At 41.0% G+C, this 20101-nt stretch overlaps 2 protein-coding genes across 3 annotated transcripts; one reads left to right on the top strand and one right to left on the bottom strand.

Moving 5' to 3' along the window:
• Window positions 1-2731: 2731 nt before the first annotated feature.
• RB195_014493 (uncharacterized protein) lies at window positions 2732-18135 on the top strand (the record flags this gene model as incomplete). Of its 2 annotated transcripts, XM_064204796.1 has the most annotated exons (13): window positions 2732-2960; window positions 3607-3679; window positions 5686-5771; window positions 13160-13287; window positions 14189-14349; window positions 14414-14579; window positions 14646-14771; window positions 14835-15002; window positions 15805-15941; window positions 16074-16206; window positions 16405-16523; window positions 17335-17478; window positions 18066-18135. In XM_064204796.1, 13 exons carry the CDS (start codon window positions 2732-2734, stop codon window positions 18133-18135), a joined length of 1740 nt encoding a protein of 579 aa, XP_064060676.1. The 2 variants fall into 2 exon arrangements, with proteins under 2 accessions (XP_064060676.1, XP_064060677.1); XM_064204795.1 differs by lacking the exons at window positions 2732-2960; window positions 3607-3679; window positions 5686-5771; window positions 18066-18135 and having other exon boundaries at window positions 13162-13287; window positions 17335-17506.
• On the bottom strand, window positions 4445-4690 carry RB195_014494 (uncharacterized protein; the record flags this gene model as incomplete). The annotated part of the gene is made up of 1 exon (XM_064204797.1): window positions 4445-4690. One exon carries the CDS (start codon window positions 4688-4690, stop codon window positions 4445-4447), a length of 246 nt encoding a protein of 81 aa, XP_064060678.1.
• Window positions 18136-20101: the final 1966 nt, after the last annotated feature.

The raw sequence follows: 20101 nt of genomic DNA, 5'->3' as shown, positions 1-20101 counted from the left end.
TTAGTTATGTCTGATTGACTGTCATGTGTCAAAGAATTCGTTACTAAGAGAGAATTTTTTTTGGGACGAATTTGTTCCACTATTACACTTACTATATTTAGAAAATTTTATTTAAAATGTTTCAATGCGTTGAAAAAGTGGGAGTTTTCGAGTTGAACTGGGTGAAGTTGTTTCGTTTTTGCAGAATTTGGTAGTGACTTAAAAGGGGATGAAAAATTGGATTTGAGGTAAAAAAAAAACTGCAGGCTACGTAGAGAGATGCTATCAAGGTGAGAACCTGGGAGAAAAGGAATATTTACTTAAATCTCCTCCTATTTTCACGAAAATTAAGATAATTAAGTCAGAATTATTTTTTAACAACAAATTCTGTAGCTTCCAACATTTTCCACCCTTTACTAGGAATGAATGAATAGAGACCAAAATGTGGCTAGAAATGTAACCGATTTGGATTTATAAACTAGATCCTGTTTTTTGCCAAGTCCCTTTAATATCTCCTTTGTTGAATATCGTATTTTTTTAAAAAATTGAAAGCTTAAACGTGGGGATTTACTGCACAGTTAGCGTTCTGCCTGGTCACAGTCAATAAGTAGTACCGTTTTTTATGGCAACCGTAGATTCAAACATGCACTTTGATCTTTAGTGGGGCACCACAATTAGGTAGTTCGAACGTAAAGATCAGTGATGTGAGAAGATTCGTTCTCATTTTTGAATCGAAGCTGTTCCGGTTTATTCTTCTGAAGTTTGAACTTGCATCAATAGAACTTCTTCCGTTGAAATCATCTCAGGGAGTTGCCAATTTTTCGGCTACCAGCGATCCTCCGAAGCAGCGGTTCCGATGTTCCATTTTCAGAGTTTCCATGATCCCGATATGGTTCGTTTCAGGTTTTCTACTGATGCTATTTTATAACTGAAGTGATTCAGCATCTTTTAGGAGTTCGTACTTTTTTCTTCTTCGACACTGATATCTTTTAGATCCCCAAATATCTTCAAAGTGATCTCATCTCTCAGGTTATTCCTAGCAAACCTTATGGTCCCAGTGTGTTCCGGTGTCAGGGTCACTCCGTCGTCGATGTTTGAATTGCTGGTGCTCGATGCAGTATTTACCCTCTCATCGCCGTTCACCTACTCAATGAAATGGTCTGACGAGTCGTTTGAATTGAGATGCCGGTCCGATCGGCTAATCTGCTCCCCATTTTTTCCTACACATTTCACTGACCCACTATCTACCTGCAGAACCGGACCAGGGACAGAGAGAAAACGCCTGTTGCGCGGTCACTTCACGAGAGAATTAATCTTTCCCGAGATCATAAATATTTATGAGCTGATTCTTGTCTTTTGCTCTTTTGTATTCGTGAAAGAGGGGAATAATCGTGTCTCCTGGATGACGGAGTGCTCCATTTTTTCAACATTAGAAGTGGAGAACTCTGTTTTCGTTCTCTCATGTTCTCTCATGGAAGATATATTGCTCCATGAAATTTTCTTATCTAGAGTTCGAGCTAGGAGATCCGACCGCTTCCAGGTTCTCTCTTTGTAATCATTGTGCCCTGTTTCTATCTAGGGAACAAATACCCTACCCTTGACTCGGTATTAGAGTGCGAAAGATATATTGGGTTTGGACGTAGAAAAGACTTCACTACCTTTGAAACAAACAAGTAATTGTACAGTAATTAATTGGTCATCTATTTAGTCGTTCCTTTGCTCCCTCGAGACAGATCCGTACAGTTGTGTAACTCAAAGCTCTATTTCCTTTCTGGAAGAAAGCGTAATGGAGATCTTAAGATTTGGGAGAGGCGGACACTTGTTTCCTCGAAGAACAGAGATGAACATAGGAAAAAATTACATTCGCACCCATTTTTGATATAGAACTTTTGAGCTACATACTTGGCCTCTTCAGACGATACTCTTAGCAGCGAATTCGGTTAGGTTTCTTTCACGCGTATAAATTCAAAAATTCTGTAGTGCTTTATCGCAGCACTTTCAAGCTCATTCAAAAGTACTGTAGCTTAATCTTTCTCTGGAAAAGAGTGGAAAAGAGTTCTCCAAAAGTGGTAATTAGTTGCGCAGATGCGTACGCGCTTCATGTCGTTTCGACCCTACTATAAAGCTTCTCTCGAGGCGCTTCGGTGGAGCGTAGCGGTTAGGAGCAAGGTGAAACCCTTTCTGGCACTAACCATCATTGTATCTACGACGGTCCCACTTGGTCCCAACTGCTGCCTCCACCGCGAGCACGTACGCGAATGCACCGCAACTACACTCGTAACTCATGTCGTTTTGACACGACTTTGCGAGAAAAAATCCTCCAACAGGATTGAACTCTTTCTGAAATAGTGGACGAATGCTGAAAAGTTCTCCACAGATTCCCTTCTTCGTCGCACTTGGCTTCCTTCAACAGCCACTGCCACTGCCGTCGGTTCCTTCCAAAAGCATGTCGTTCTTCTCGGTACCAGTGTACCGGAATTTGAATGTCCTACGATGGATGCTCATCTGAACGTCAGCTGTTCCTCGCTGTATCACTGTCTAATCGCTCCGTTTCCGGCCATACTATTTCAACGTTGATGAGCTTCTTATGATCGATTGCATAACGCAATGGCTACCGTCTGCCTTCGGATAGTGTTCTGGAGTATCTCGTTTTTTAATGATGTCTCGTGACCGACTAACCCATTGCCTTCGAATGGGTGCGCTGATGATCCGAGCACAGACCACCAAATGTTTCGAACTGATTTAGGGACTGATGAGGTGCGGAGCTCCTTTGCGACGAGATCTGGAAGACCCGAGGCATGTAGTGGACCAGACCTCAGACCAGCTCTTGAAGATCTCTCAAACATTAGTTTTCTGCCGTGAGATTGCTTGCGAGGACATTCATATGATGCCTATCGTCGGATTGGTTGTGCCCACGTCGTATGAATGCCACCTGGCTAAAGGATACAATACGTATTGGATATACAATATTGGATTACAGGGTATTCATCCACTCTGTGTGTGTCATCCGGCAGATCCCACCAAGTTACTTTTTTCAAATGCTGTTCACCGTATTACCTAATATTTAATCACCACATATCTCCTTGTATTCCAAAATTCAGCAATATTTACCCTTCTTTAAGTTATGACATCGAGATACGCATACGAAAGATTTCGTTACTACGTTTCTTAAAGAACCAGTTCTTTTGTTCTCATTCGAGCAATTTTAAGGTGTTGACAATGAGTCATTTGAGTCATTTATAGTAGTGTAGTTTGTCTTCATTTGAGTCGCTTGTACTCATTCTAAAGTTCGCTTTGACTTACGATTTTCGATAAGTTAACTGACAAATATTGCTCTAATATTTTTAGACGTACTTTTTTATGCGCGACTATGAAAATGTTATTTACATTTTTCTCTTCTTACTTAGCAGAATCTGGTTCAGAGATACTTCTAGAAATCAGCATTTATTCATAATTTCTAATTAGAACTGTAAAGTGTAGTTTGAGTTCACGAGTTTAATTACTACGATTCGTTTCCCAATCACGTGCGCCTCATAAAGATCGTCAGGAGTCGACAATTTGGGAAAGTTGTTCCTTTTTCTCATCTTCGTCCTCCTCCGATCCTTAACCGATCCTGAGAGTCTTCAGGCGTTCATCGGTCTTTCGATAACTTTCCTGCATCGCAACCGATACGATTTGGATTCTCTACGACCGAGAGAAGGTTATTTATAATTTTCTATCTATTGTATCCTCTAAATTTAGAGTTTTCCCACACAAGTTCATTATACGAAACTTTTATTGTATTGGGACTTAATTTTGAAAGGGATTCTGTGGAGTGTTAAAACCTATTGTTTTGCAGCTGTCTGTGGTAGGGTCTTAGAAGAAAAAAATGGAAAGCCTCTGGTATTTTTAACAATGACAACTTTGCCAACCCTATATGCACGTTTTAGACCTTCCAACGGTTTTTTTTTAAATTAATTTTCTGTCCGAATAGATGAGATTTGAAAAATTCTGATTTCTGGAGTTTTCTAAATATCTGGGCTGAGGGACCCTGTACTTCTCGACTGTCCACTATCTCTATCTGCTTTGAACCCTTCTCCATCCAAATTCGACTCGTTTTTGATTCGATGCAACATATACCGACAACAGTTTGATGATTCATTTCGCGCGCCGGGCAGAAGATGAGCGAAAACATGTCGGTGGTGTGGTCGCTGTGTCATCCTTTTCCTCCCGAGAGCTCATCAAAACTCCTAAATGATCAGCAAATAGGGGCCTCGTGAGGAACACCGATCCACACCCGACGAGGTGTCATTTGAATGGACGCGATCTTGCGTGCATTCTCGCCTCATAGCGAACATCTGTCCTCAAAAGGTGCTCTTGATGCGTAGGTATTTGTGTGCGTGGTTGATCTGAGTGACCCGAACGAAAGCCCGTTCTATTGTGCGGCCATCATCTGTTCAAACGGGGGGCTCGGGTCATTTCTCACTCACAACGCGTCGCTACGGCGGAATGTGTCGGCACGGCAAGCACCGTAATTACGATTGTTGCGACATGCAGCTGCCTTCGCATGGTTTGAACCCTCGTCGTTATGGGACCAGTTCTGGGATGTGGATAGTGGATTTGTAGCTTCTTTTGATTGTTTAGCATGCCCGTATGGTGCACTCATTTCTGTCCTCATCATCTCGACATTGACAAGTAGCCATGCGTTCACGTAATCCAATGCATACCACATTAGAGCGGCTACTTTTGATCGTGAGAAACTTGAGACGTTCTCCGGTGCCCGAGAAGGTCAGTTTAGGCAAAGAAAGCCAAGTGTAGGTTGAGATTGCCTATACTCGCACCATAGAGTAACTCACCTTACGAACTCTTCTGAGCACTCAGTCAACCTCCGACCTTGCCGGCTCCGAGACATTCACGTAATCCATTAGGCATCTCTAAGGATAGCGTAGAAGTTTGCTCAGCGCATTACCTAATGACCTCCACTGCCTGTTGACTCCTTTCTCCAAAATCTGCTTATATGGTTCTTCTATGTGTCTGATGACTGCAAAGATTCCTTTCACATTTTAAGATCAACTTTTTCGGTTCTAATGCACTCTCCCGACGTAGCCTTTTAGAAGTCTTTTGTAGCGTTATGCTCTAGAGACTTAGCAGAATTCAAGATACCCTGCTATTCCTGGACATAACAAACCTCACGCCTTTACTGCATGCAATATCGACACTAATTGTTCTGACATTCGAACAACATTTGAAGAATACGTGAAATCCATTCTATGAATGAGAAACTCACAGCAATTCTTCTACTCTCGCTCATAATGACGTTAATTCAAATGTCTCATATGCAATTTTTCGCCGTTTTCAAGTTGTGGTGCAAGAACAGCGTTCATGGTCTTGTGTGTTTTTATGTTTGAGCTATGTAAGATGAGCGGAAGAAGAAGAGAGGGTGGGGAGTGCTTTTGGGTTGTTTGTTGTTGTGATTTCTCATTGCTTTGGTTGTGAGTTGAACTTTTTATGAACTCCTCCTCCTTCCTTTGTACGGTATGTTCTTGTCATATTCATCGTCTAGTTTCGAAGTTTGCTGCTTTAATTTATTGTTTCCGTTGTAATCCTGTGAAAGACAAAGAGTTGAAGTTTCTCCCGAACTCTCACCCTCACGATTGTTTCGCTGTTTTTTTTTAACTGAGCCCCTTCCCCTTGTTCATACTTCCTACTTATGTCTTCGCCTTCCAGAGCGCCGTCGAATTCGTCGTCGTCGTCGAGCACTCCACTGGGCCCCACGATGGCGCACGTACCGCACCCACCCGGATCCACATCACGTAAGCGAACAGTTAATTTCACATCGTGCGTGAACCAGCCGTCTGGTAATTAACGACATTCGGAGGTCTGGGACTAGTAAGCGGGTTCAACGTCGAGTGCCGTATTGGTTCCGGCGCGGGCCGCTTTGAAGCCGACGAAGCCGTGGCCCGTATGCGCAGCGAACAGTGAAAACGTGTGCGCGCGGTAAGCAGGGCAACAGGTGGCCACGGTGACTTTCTCCTCGGACCCGGTGGACTGAGTATACTGCATGAGGACCAGCGCCATTCGACTTAGAATGGCAGCAAATCCAGCGAAGCAAATCACCAACAACTGGGAATCAGGGTCAGCAGATGTAGAAATTACTTCTCCAGAAAAGAAGCCATAATAAACATTTACTGTTTTTTCTCTTCTTTGAATTTTGCTCTCCCCTGAAGACGCTAAAACATCTCAATAAATTCAAATATTTGAAAATAATCTAGTCAAATACATAGTCTTTAGCATCCTTCGTCTCTGCGTTCAAGTCTCACGCCGTATATTCATACTACATAGTTTCACACATACATATCTTCAATGGTCACTACGTAGATCATAAGTCCTATTCCATTACTCCTGGAGCAGGATTTCTCCTACCTTTCACGTAAGGTCTAGAAATGCAAAACACTAAATTGTTAAGAAGGAAAAGCATTTTTTATTCGTTTTTTCATATTTTCCTCCATTCTCTCTAATAATGTCGCAGCGAAGATCGATATTTTTCTTTCAATTGTGGTCCATAGAAAATTTCATCAAATGATGGAGATTTGAGCAAAACATTCATTTTGAGGCGTAAACTCTTTCTACGGAGGCGGGTGTAGTGTAGCGGTTAGAAGTTCCGCTTGCTGCACGATCGATCCGAGGTTCGAGTCCGTCCTAGTGCTCACCGAGCCCTTCATCCCCTCGGCGTGGATAAATTGGTACCAGATTTGTCTGAAAGGATAAAAACACTGAGTTGACACATCGGCCGGCCACCGCAAATCATTGTATACGTCAGTTACACGTTCGTAAACCTCAAACGGTTCTGAATCGAGGTGAGCGTGGGGGTGCATCCTAAGCGGATTGATTAACGCCAGAAACTTTAACCTTTATCTTTTAAATGTTTTCTACGTAAATGCTTTTCTTTAAATCTTCAACTATCTTCATCGATATTTTTGTTTTCTCCAATTTACGCTTTCCTCTTAACAACAATTTTTCCTGTGGTTTATTTAAAATGCACAGCGATTAATGTTGTTCAATTAGCCAATTATGAAGTGATTTCGACGATGCGTAACGCAATAAAAGAGTCGAAAGCACTTGCACGTACATTTATAATTTCGGTGTGGTTCTTCCCGAAGAATGTTTTTTTTTGTATGAATAGAATTTTTACATCTTGGAATTAGTGGTGTCCTTCTTGGAAAAAGTTCAGTTTGTTGCTTTTTATCCCAGCACTCCTGTTAGTTTATGATCCACGAAAGTGGAAAAGAAATTTTTTCGCGGAAAGTTGCCTTGCTCCCTGCTAACAGCAACGTTGCTATATGTAGGAGCATGAGAAACCTCCCCTTTTTCCGGAAAATAAGTACTTTTTGAATAAAAATGTAGAAATTCTATCTGTAGGATAAGCATTCTTCGGGGGGAATTGTAGTTTCATAATAATAATTCGAATAATTCAAATTTGTAAATATAATAAGCAAACATAATATTGTTACTGCGCTAGCTGTTGTATCTGCGCACTTCTGCCTGTTCCAGACCGTTGGAAGATGTGAAAATGAGATTACAGTTCTCACTCAGGGGAAAAATCTTTCATTACATGCGCAGGCAGTTCACATGTTCATCTCCACCGCCGCCTAAGTCTGGAGTCACTTTCAAAAGTGATTTTTTTGCGAATGGTGACATGGAACTCTTGCGGTCAACATGGAACTGTTGCGGTCAGTGACAGGAATTCTTCTCACCAACATTTTGCCAGGACTGTGTAAAGTATCGAGAGTTTCAAGATCTTCATCTATAAGCTCCATTATGTTTCGTTTCAAAAGAAATCTTCAAAAACCAAAAGTGGTCCCGACGTACCTGAGTGTTTTCAAATCACATTTCTACCTGATCGTACACATTCTCACGCCATATGGTGCATTACAACAAGACGGAAACAGCTCTCGCGCACCTTCAGGACGCAACATTTTGAAAACCGCGACAGAGGGGGTGTTAAGGTAGGTTCTGGGGAAATGAGGGATCGCCATCTCTCAGAAACAAAGCACTTAATTGGCCGCAATCAACACTTCATGGTTCTCCATCGTTGAGAGTGGGTTTATCTGGGATTCGATCAGCGATAGGACCGATGGGCACTGGGAACATGACTGGATAGGCGTTGGTCGTTGAATAATTGCAATAAACAATAACTGCTCACCAGACATAAGGTTTAATGGATTAAGCGTTGTAGTTGTTCAATAACCTCCAATATTGTTTGTTTACACGTGCTTATGATAAGGATCAGGAGTACACACTATATCCCATGCGCAATATTCCCTCTCACATTCCTGTAGCCGCAGAAGTTTGCTTAAGGACACTTGAGATTCGATAATATTACATAACACCCACTGACGGAGTCCTAGCGCAAGCCAGTGCGGTTAATCCGGCGGCCATCCTGGGAGGGGTCGCTGTAGCAGCCTTCGAGCACGGAGACAAACAGCGGAAGGCGCACTTTGAAGTCATAATCCCCTTACAGGATTTCCGCAGGGAATCGTCTAAGTACTTTTGATTACAGAACTTTCAAAGTTCCTCCGAGTTTGTAAGATCGATACATATCGGCTAATGTTAATAATGTTAATGTTAATACAGAGAGAGACTATTTTTTAAAAAATCAACAAAGAAACGAAAACTGAGAAGAAAGTCTGTTGAAGTAAAAATGAAAAATGTAAGGAGCTAAGAATAGATATCGCAGCAGTGTACAAATGCTCTCACGATAAAAATACGTAATTTACACGCTTTTTTATTTTTTTTTTGTTGCTTTTTTGCCAGGTCTAGATGGTTCCTCTCTTGATTTACCTTTTCACCATCACTTTCAAGCTTTATAACGTAATTCCAACTAGAAATCGACGATAAAGATTTATTTTCTTGCAACTAACAAAATCCTCTTGGTTCTTCTTGGAAATCTCGATTTTACTTCCTTCGTACTATTGTTTGAAACTGATCATTTTCAGAGTTACGTCCCTCCAATAGCGAATCTTTCCATTATTTCTTTTCTTCGGTTGTTATTCGTCATGGAGCCCTTGTCATTGTCGGTGGCATGTTTCTTTTGTCTTGTGTGTCCCTACCTGCATGGGATTACGTCATCTTAGCGATCCCTTTGTTGCGGATCTCAGCTGAGGACGGGATGAGGCCATACGGTCAACGTTTGCTAGTTGTCACCCCGAATTAGTCCCAAAAATGACAAGCACTGACCTCAAAAAGTCTGGACAAGCGCTCTCATTCCGAGCATTCCATCACGTACGTCATATATTAGGTCGTCGCAGGTAGTCCGCACTGCACACCTGCTCGATCTTCTCAAATCTCAACATCGATGGCTCAGCGGATAAGGTCTGAAGGGTGTGGAGGGAAGATTCAAACGCGTATCAGCCACGGCCACGATTTCTTTCTTTGTGGTGTCGGTGCCTGGGACTGTGACGGAGTAACCGCTTGACGATCTTCGTCGTCCTTGGATCAACAATTTTGATAACAACTGACCGCACCGCAACGACCGTACGGGGAGCACACTAATCTAGTTTCTAACCTTTTCTCGCCTCTGAAAAGGTCATGTTTCCCCCTAAAATCCGAGTTTTACTGCCGTTTTGGCGCTCGTCACGGCTAGATGCGGCGGAGGGGTCTTGACCTAACCATGACGAGCACTTCGCACCCGCTGGCTTGTGGGGATCCTCAGGTAATGCGTCTTTTGTTTTGTAGGCGGCCCTTCTGAGCTGCTATATTCCGTAACGATGACATCCGAAAGAACCGTCAAGGGCTCCTCGAGCAGCTACTCTAATTAAATGTTTCTGTCGGCATGGTGCTAGTGTATTGCGACATAGCTACAGGTGTAGATCTCCAGATAAAGGCAGGTGTGGATGATTTGCTGAAGCGGGAGTAATTGCTGAAAACCGATGCGAGTAGTTGATCCTTCCGTGGTCCACTATAGTCTGAGGGAATCCTGAAGACATTTCTAAGTGGCAATTCGGCAGCCTAAGTGTAGTCTGTATGTCTATATGTCACAATGGGTAATGCCCTCCTCTATGCACACCGTAGGTCCCATGTTAATCTGAAGTGCGAACCTTAAGTGGGTGGCTAAGATCCACAGATCTGCTTAAACACGTTTAACTGATCAAAAAGAAAAATAGCAACTCAGCTAACTTCCATTGCAGTGTTGACTCACTTTTTTTAAAAGAAAATCGAGCATATAATGAGATACTATCGTTAGTTACTTGAAAATTCAAACAATTATGGGATCGAATTTGAGAGGAAGTGGAGATGAGGGAATTTCTCCAATTCAATATCAACATTCGGCGTTTTTCGATATCAATCGTGCTTGAATGGATATGACCATTTCCAGAAATAATAAATAACGAGATCTTTCGTTTTACGAGAGAAAATAATACCCAATGAAATTACTAATAAATACTTATTTAGTATTTTTTCCGTGCTGATAATCAAAGGTGGCAGGTATACGCTGCCCAAATATCAGTAAGTGTCGTTGTTTATTTCATTAATTTTCTCTATAATTCCAAATAAATTATTATTCATCTTCAATAATCAATTAACTTCAAGCACATTTACTAAGTAACAAGGAATACTGACGAGAGTAAGTGGCAGTAATTACAGAATAAATAGTACGTAAAGAAATGTCTTGTGTTTTGTCAAGGAATTTCTTTAAAAATTTAGTTTTTGGTTTAAGATATTCTTTTTTGCACTGGTCCCATTTTTTATGCAGTTGTGTCCATAATTTGGACGCAAGCGACAACAAAATTCGGTTGTTTTCAAGTCAACGCTGAGGTCGTAGACCATTATGCATCTTAGCACATTGCTTGTTTGTTGCTACTTTTCCTTCTTTCCGACCGAAACAAAAGAAAAATTTTTGAGAAGTAAATTCAACGGAATCTGACCTCTACTACATGCATTCAAAATGTGATTACTGTAGACTTAAACTTTTTTCTCCACGGAAATTTAGAGGAGTAAACCAATGTATTATCCATGAGTTCGTTTAACTTCTGTATTAGTCAGCAATTTCTTCCACAATTAAAACCGTTTGATTTTAGAGGGTTACGAAGGAAGAAACTCTCTAAAAGCATTAGAGCTCGCTAAACTAAGCTTATCGTATCTTATTCCCTAACTTCTCTCTTTGACCTCATTCTAATCCGTGATTGTATCGGTGGAAATGGCGGATAGTGCTCAGTCCGGCTGACCTCTAAATTTTTACAGCTGCTCTACCAAAGTGCTTTTGATCCAGCCTAGGGGATGGGTATCTATCTAGTTGGTCAATAGATGGATGCCTTTAAGAACGCCTTCCTTCCCCGGGATTTTTTAGTCTTTAAACTCTACGAATTATTGTGGATCAGATTTTGCGGACCTTTTTGAGGATAGAGGCGTTGTCTGTGTTCTACGATATTTGATCTCCCACCGATCCCCAATCTAATCAATCGCAGCAAGCAATCGTCCACGTCTCTCCATTCTCTTTCGCCTTCCCATCCATCCATATAACAATAGTTTTTACAGTTACCCTCGTTGATTCCTGGAGTGATTTACAGCCGTAAAGATGTTCCTTTGGATTAGATACATAGGCTATTTGTGTATTTGTCAGAGATCGTACAAAAGCTAGTTTTATTAGTTCCTTTCGTTCTCTCTTATTACCTTTTTCTTTTCTTACTCCATTTTACTTAATCCGTTTCAAAAACAACAACGATTAAGTCATTCCTATGGGATGGTCCTTATCTCCGCGGGTTACATTTGCCTAAGGCAGATATCGCTCAGCTCAAGTGCCAATTCAATCCTCGTTGAGGTGCCAATGGGGATATTTTACTGTCCAGGTGAATTTATAACATTAAGGCGTTAGCCAGATAAGAATTCATTCCCGGGCTGCTACCTGCAGCACTTTAGGGTTTTGAAAATTTATAACCTCACCAGGGGTCAGACGTTAACCGTTCCTTTTGTACTCGGAGATGGATTAGATTTTTCCACCGTCATCGACCATGGCCTACAATACGTGAATTGGCGAGTTCTTTTGAGTCTTATCTACTTCGCAATGCGCGACCTTCATTAGTCTTCTTCATCGCGTCGGTAACGGTCATGTTCGCACTGCTTAAGTAAACTTAGAGACGAATTTTGAACTTAGTCCCTCACTCGGGAGAAACTCTTTCTGCCACTTCAGCTATGAGTTGATCTCATATTCCACAAAGCGCTCATTGCTACGTGCTCCGGTATTTGCCACCATGTCCGTACGGACTCGACATTTTTAGCCATCCGCCCTGAGCAAATTCCCAGCATTGTGCGCTGACTAAACTTTTCTTGGATTCTCTCCCTCATGCTTTATACTATTTTCTCTGTCTATATTTCTGGTCTAAGGAAACAATTAACTCTGCTTCTGGACACAGTTTCTACTTCATAAAACTTCTAGAAACTTCTAGAAACTATATGAAAGACCTTTCACCTGACTGAAGTATTCTTTTCAAAGTGCTTAAGCCTTTTCCAATCATTTCATTTGCAGTCGTCTAAAATCCAAAAAAAAAATGGACCTGGCTCCCTTGGAACTAATTTTAGCTGTACTACTTGGTTCAATATTCTAGCTATAAAAGTCAACTCAAACATAACTAACTCTTTTGATGAGAATTGCTGGACCCTCTCTTTTCTAATTTTATGACCTAATTAAAATAGCGTATCCTCGCATAATTTAGTTCCCCTGAGGAGAATTCTTTGCATCCCACCGCAGGCGCTTTTAACTGCCATTTTCTATCCATCCATCGAAGTGTTAGCGAAGCGCAAGGTTTGGAACATTACCTGTGGCATCACCTCGTCACTCGCTCTGTTGAGTAGCTGCCATTACCACATAGCTTACGGATAGGTTCTCCGCCAGAGGGAGCTGGTCCCAGTGGCAATCTCCACCCATCTCGGCCCTCGCTTGGGGTCGTGTCGAGGCTGGGGCGGGTCTGGCCAGGACGAGCCTACTCGCCAACCTATTGCGCCATCGATGCACCCACTGTACCTTCTAAGGTCAACTAATGACGTTAACGACCTGAGATTTTACAAGTATATCTAAGGTCTTAAGGTCAATATAAATCATCCGGAATCTCCTTATGTTATGTTTTCTTTCTTTCGTCGTTGATCTTTTCGTTCTTCATTGCATCGTCTTGATCTTTGTATAATCCTACACCGTTTCTTTTTTCAGACATGTCCTCGCACCGGGAGACCGACGAAAGCTCTCGGGATTCCGGGTTTGGGGAGATGGATTACGAGAATATGCCTATAGACTTTTCCCAATCTTCTATATTGGTCAAAAAGTCCTCGACTTTCCAGGTAAGCAATGCATTGCCGTTCATGCTGTTGTTTACCAAACGATACCACATGCGGTAAGGGGTCGCACATAATTACTTCTTGAGACTGCATGAGGTCACTCCTAAGGAGACGAGGCCATTACAGAAAAAGTCCTGGGATTGAGAGCAGAGGGAATTGTATGCAGACTTCAGAGTTTAAGGGGGACTTGTCTGTGAGAAGTAAAACTGAACATTGAAAAAAATGAAATAGGAATTTGGTTAGAACTCGGTATTAGAAATATTTCTAGGATGTAAAACATCCTAACTCATATATGTGAGATCGATGGCTGCTTGATATGCCGCTACAAAACAAATTAAAAAAATAAGAATTTATTCCAAAAACTAATTTAAAAAAAAATAGTTCGGAATATTCGAGATTTGTCTCGTAGTATTTTCCTACCATTCATATTCGCATTTTTTAAATTCAGGAGTTCTCAGTTAAATTGCTCGTTCAATTCCTTAAGTAATTCGTAAGGCCTTTTCTGTCTTGCTTAGCTGCTTCATTTAGCAACATTTTCCACAATTTTTTTTCTTGTCTTTTTTTCGGATATCGAGGAAAATTCATGGATAAGTAATCTAATTACTTCCATCCAAACACCTTGCCATCTGTGTATCAAAAGAAAAAAAGTAGAATTTATACAATAATAGGTCTTTAAAACCCATAAATACATGTAAGATATATAAGTTAATTGTCGAGTTGCTGAAGCGTTCCTTGAAATTTAGAGAATACAGATTACTTTATTTTACTGTCAAACTTTTTTCGAGGTAAATATATGAAACGAACTTTTCATAACTGCATTACAAAACTTCATTAGATCAAAAGAAAAAAGGAGAAAGGAACTCATTTTTGTGCCTTAACATACCTTTATTTGCTTTATTTGCAGCTGAAAAACCTCGATATGGAAATGGATGATCTAGTCATTGAGGAGTCACTTAAAATTCAAACCACAAACATGATTTGCTCGAAGAACGAAGAATTGGAAGTAAAAGATGTGCTTAGTAGCCTTAGATCGCTTAGAAGAGGACTCTGTGATGTAACTAACAGGTAAGTATATAATCCTTTTATATGAAGTTATAGTTGCAGGAAATGAATGTTTATGGAATTTCAGTCCCCGGTTTTCTCATGCGGAGTCACCGAAGTCAAGAAAATCGTTGTTTGCAAAGCCGCAAATGCCACGCGCAGCTAGCATGTATAACAGTAGAAAGAGATGTTTACATACGAGTAGCCTGGAGCACAAGCGGTACAGGATCGACAGCGTCGCGGAGGAACATGAGGTGCAGTACAAACATGCCTTACTGATTTCAGGCACGAGGAGTTCCGGAAAATGTATTCTCTTCCAGAACGCTCCGACATGTTCTGCATCCACTACGGGGACAACATCGAGAAGGACATCGTTGATGCTTCGAGTGCAGTCGTCGTCCGTGCTGGAAGTTGGGCACCATCACCTGCCTCAGTTCCTTGAAGTGGTCCGTGGAGACATCACCTCACTGTTTAGCTCATACCTCGCTGCATGATCGCTTATCTTCCAGAAATACCATCTGGAAACGCTCACCACCAACGATTCTCAAGCGTTTCGTCGCATCGATGCGCGAACTCTTTCTCAACTCATGAAATCGATGAGTAGCGAAGAGTTCGCCCAGAAGTACGTTCTTATCGACTGTCGGTATCCGTACGAGTTCAACGGTGGTCACATTAAGGTAAGATGCTGATGATTACCTATAGAATAGCTTTTTTTTCCTAGACTCACCGTTATTTTTCTTCGATTGCCCAGTTTTCCTGTATATTCTCAGGCGGTAATTGTCCTTAATATTTTATTACCTCGGGATTTACTGAGAAGTGTGAATAAGGGACTCAAAGTGAGTAGCTCGTCCAATCAATTATGCCTCTCTGACTTGTTAATCATCATAGCAGTATTCAGTTAGGCGTTCTCCAAATTATTTTAAATTCACGCTAGAAAAAAAGAAGAAAAGTGCTTTTTTTATTTATTCTAACAATAAATTCTCAATGCAACAATTTCTGAACCTTCTGAGCTCCACTATACACAGCCAGAGAACCATATCAAGTGCAAGAGTTCTGTTTTTGACAAACTTTCTCTCATTTTATGACAGTTGTCGTTGGCGTTTTCGATGTTGGATAACTAGCACTTTGTTTGATGAAAATGCTTTCAATATCACACCGAATGTCTCTTTGTAACGCTACTTTTTCGCCTTGAGTTGCTTTTATGGCGTAATATTTTCATATGAAAATATCACATCATGAAGTTGTCATTTTTCCTGTGAGTTTGACCATAGAGAAATTGTTGGAAAATCTATCTAGTCTAGAACAAATGAAAACTATAGTCAAACATATGGAACTGAAAATTGCGCCACAAATGTGTTTGAGATTGTCTCCATTTCTGACCTTAGCACGAATTAATAACTGAGAAACTGTGTTATCGTACTAGTAAGAAAAATGAGTTCTATCCGGTACCAGAGCCTTAATCACCCTGATGTATTTCAGGGTGCCATAAATATCTATGACACTGCGAAATGTGAGGAAGTGTTCTTTCCTTCAATCACCTCTGCTCAGAAAGAGGGGATTCAGCGTCGGATACCGATATTTTATTGCGAGTACAGTCAGAAGCGTGGTCCATCAATGTGAGTCTCTTAAATTTTGGAAATAAAAAAATAGTTGAACTAGACAAATATCATGTATGCAGAGCATTCATTTAATTCGGATGAACATTCTCAACCTGCTTGTATACGGTAGTTTAATGATGTGCATGGTAGGGCACAAATGTTGCGAAGTGTGGATCGACAACGGAATGTGGACGTGTATCCGAAAGTAGATTTCCCCGAGATCTACGTCGTCGATAAGGGCTATCGGAATTTTTTTGAGATGCTCCGTGAGTCCTCGGATCGAGTGAGTTTATAGTTATGATTTTGTAATTATATGGTTTTCGAGTAACTGTAGTCGGCAAACATCAATCGCTGCGTTTATGAGCGCATAAAAAGTTGCAGTGACTGTGTGCATGGCGACCTTGAGCTGCCGTGCGATACACGCTGGGGCATAGTTATTTGACGGGAAACGCTTGGTCTCTCCTAGCCAGCATGTTTTCAGAATTTATGCGAACCATGCGGATACGTCCCGATGGCTGACATTCGCTTCATTCATCACCTCAAGAAGTTCAACTTCCATAAGAAGAGCTGGGGAAACACTACGTGTTCGAGAAGTGTGCCGTAAGTTTCAAAAAGTTTCAAAAACTGAAAAGGGAAACTATTACAGAGTAGAGTAGAACTGCCTGGAGCGCTTTCTGTTTTGCATTATCGGCTACAACGTTGAATCCACCATTACTTTTGTGTTGTCTTTGTTTTTGACTTGTCAAATCCACTACTACGGGGATTTTCTATCGAGAAATTCCACTAGCTCTCCCTGTTTTCATTCTTATTCTGTTCTACATACGTTAATTGGGGTGTCTCCATAAATAATTAGAGTGGACGAATTAAGGTTGGTCAAAAAATCGAATGTGTCAGGGATAGGAAGATTAGTTCCTAATTTTAGGAGCTATTTAGAATGAATAAAGTGGACATTTCTCGGCTAAGTAGCTGATAACGCCATAAAGAAAAAACTGCGATTTCATTCATTTTCATGCGTTACTGTAAATCAAGGTGCGATGGTGTAGTTTTTCGAGAAGTACGAAATCAATTATTCACTATTCGAAAATGCTGGTAACTTCTTGTGTGCTTCTGGAAACGTGCACTTCGACTTGTTGGCGTGAACAGGCATTGGAGAGTAGAATGTGTTGACTAACTTCATGGAGAAAAAATAAATAAATAGCAGATTTGAACAAAAATTGCTTCTGCGCAGTAGTTAGAACACAGAGTTGCTCTTCAAGAGCTAAAAAACAATGGGAATGCATCTATATTCTAAAGTTATTCGATTTAAAATTAAAGATACGGGAACTCCAGGAGTAGTAATTGATGCTCTTTACCCCTCAGAGGTTCCAAACGGGCCCTCATAGTACTAATCCTACATTAATTCGTTCTTCAGACCGCAGTCTCGCTTGGCTCTGCGCCAACTTTCCGAAGGTGCCTATCATTCGCCGTCGAATCAAGGCTCGGGCTCGATGCGACCGTCATCGCGTCGCCCACTCTTCACCGCTCCACCGAAGACGCCAGAATCTCAACAACCGGCGTCCGTAAGACCGCTGCACTTCTCCTGACGTCGTTCTGGCGTTCTACTGTTCCTGCTGCGCCTGCCGCATGATCCCTCCCTGTGATGATCTCATTTTCTAGCGTTCTTTGTGTATTTAGCCTAATGAGAGGAATTCTATTGCACTTTTAATAATTGTAATACTTTTGTCTGTACAAAGTACTTTCACTCGCCGCATCCACTATCTCACGTAGCTATTGCATCATGGATATATTCTATCTGAGCTGCATGACGACCCACCTCCTGCTAACCATCACCTAATCTCCTATACCTCAAAAAACTGTGACTTTTAGGTGCGGATCGTAGCTCTCACCTTACTGTAGCCACTAGTACTGCACTATACGCGCTCTCTCTATTTGTTATATATGATGGCCTTTGGTGTCAAACACTAGGACTTTCAAATAGATCTACCGTGCGGGTCCTCAAAACCACAGAGTTTCGCCTACTACTTCACTACTTCGCATCTATTAGCCACCTCTTATTTTTGTATCAGTTGTCCTATGCAGCCCGCGATATTTTGGTAATTTGGTGAAATTGTTGTTTCTTGTGTGTGTAAGTATATTGTTTAGGCCGATTGTGTATGCGAATGCCGTTACAGCTCAGACACGTCTCATTTCTTCTCATCTTGATATTTTGTAGAATAAATGTGTCTGTTTGAGTTCATAGAGGCAGTTGTCTGTTCGTGCACGCCGAGCAATCATCATTGGGTGCACTATGCTTCGTATTTTAGTGTATGTGCTCCGCAACTACGGACATATGTATTTTTATTTAGTTATAGTCATATTGAGTAGTATATTGAGTGAATGGGAAGTAATAAAACTTAATTCTAGTGATCTCTGTTTTTCAAAATCAATTCGGAATTATATGATTGCTAGGGATGCGCTAAGACCTGAGTAGGAAGATATGAAAAACACGTGCAGAAAGTGGGGTCTCGAAGCGAAGCAGAGATCGTCGAGGGAAATTGCTGCGGAGATCGGTACGAGACAGAACGAAAGCGGAAACTAGACGACAGCGATAACGATAAATCGGTGATGTTGCCACTAAATAAGTCGATAGTGCTTCGAAGAAAGCAAGCATGGAAGGTTCTATGTAGAGAACTGCAAAGCACTGCGAATTGAACATTTGAAAATAGAAGAAGAGGGAATTCACTGAAGAAGAAGTGATCAAAAAAAATTTAATTAGACTAATCACAAATTATTTGTTTCCTTCCTTTTGCTTTTCGTAGATTCTGCTCGTTAAATTGATCTGGTAGTCAGCAACGCTCTAGTGATCAATAGCGGCCCCATCTCTTCTCCAGAAAAGTTCGGCTCAAGCGGTGTTGAATACTCAATAAAAAATAATAGTAATGATAATGACAATTATACTATGATATCTAATACTGAAAAGGAATAAGTGTCGTCGGTTGTTTGTCGTCTAAATTTCTTTCTCTTTTACCCTCTTTTGGGTTAAACATGACACGGAACAGGGTGTGGCTGGGTGTGACTCAGCTCAGCGTAATTTGAAGGGCGATTAATCTAGAATGTTGAAAATAGATGAATAAAAAATAGAAGTTTAATCTGATTGAGTGCCGCTAAATTTGCATAGTTGGGGTTAACCTCTTTTCGTGCCTTAAAAATTACAAAATAATTAATGGTAATTAGTTACATAAATAAAAAACAATAATAAAAGAAGTAAATAATTAATTAAAACAATAATAAAAATTAATAAAATAATAAAGAAGAATTCTCATATCTGTTGGTTAAACATAGTTGCTAATCTGACCAGGAATGCTTGTGATGCAAAGAAGGAGTTTTAGTTTTTTTAAGCAGACCGTATCCGAAAAGTGATCCCTTCAGTAGTTGACGCCTGAACTTTTCGTTCGAAAAATTTAGCAAACAGATGCGATTCGATAATACACACGATATTTTCAATATCATTTCCAAACACCTCAAAAAGTGCACATTTTTTCTTTCGTGGGTCCCACAAGAACAAAGATGAGAACTAGACAGAACACGACCACTTAGAATATTGCCCAAGTTATCTCAACGTGACGACGACAAGACCCTGTTCCCGAAACGGTCGTCGTGCAAATTGCTCCTACGGGAGATGAGGCCAGGTCGACTGACCGATCTCATTTCAGAGGAAGGTATCGCCTATTACGTTCCCGCATTTGTGGATGAGTCTGCGATGTAATGTTCGTCCTGACATCTTTAGCCGATCTTATCACCAACGCGTAGTTCCGATCGCTGCGTGGATCGTCATCGTCATCGCGAGAACTGGCAACATGCATGGCTGGTCTACTTTCTCCCGTTTTACTCACCGGTTCTGTATGTCGTACACGTGTTCCTTTCCTCAGTATTTCGTAGAAATACACTGAATTACAGCAATAGGAGAAAAACTTTCTTCTTGTAAACTACCCTCATATGCAAAATCCCTTAACCAATAGGTGCACGTTGCATTCCAGATAGTGAAAAATTCTGGGCAACGACAAACTGAGTTTTCTAGTTATGATAGTGAAAAATTCTTGGCAAAGACAAACTGAGTTTTCTAGATATGACAGGATGGAAAGGTCACATTATCGTTTTTTTTTTTTGTTGAAAAAATTGAACCCCTCTCGCCAGTTCCT

The sequence above is a fragment of the Necator americanus genome, chromosome V, assembly GCF_031761385.1.
Source record: "Necator americanus strain Aroian chromosome V, whole genome shotgun sequence".
In the NCBI taxonomy this organism is placed as follows: domain Eukaryota; kingdom Metazoa; phylum Nematoda; class Chromadorea; order Rhabditida; family Ancylostomatidae; genus Necator; species Necator americanus.
This window is presented reverse-complemented; position numbering and strand designations above follow the sequence as displayed.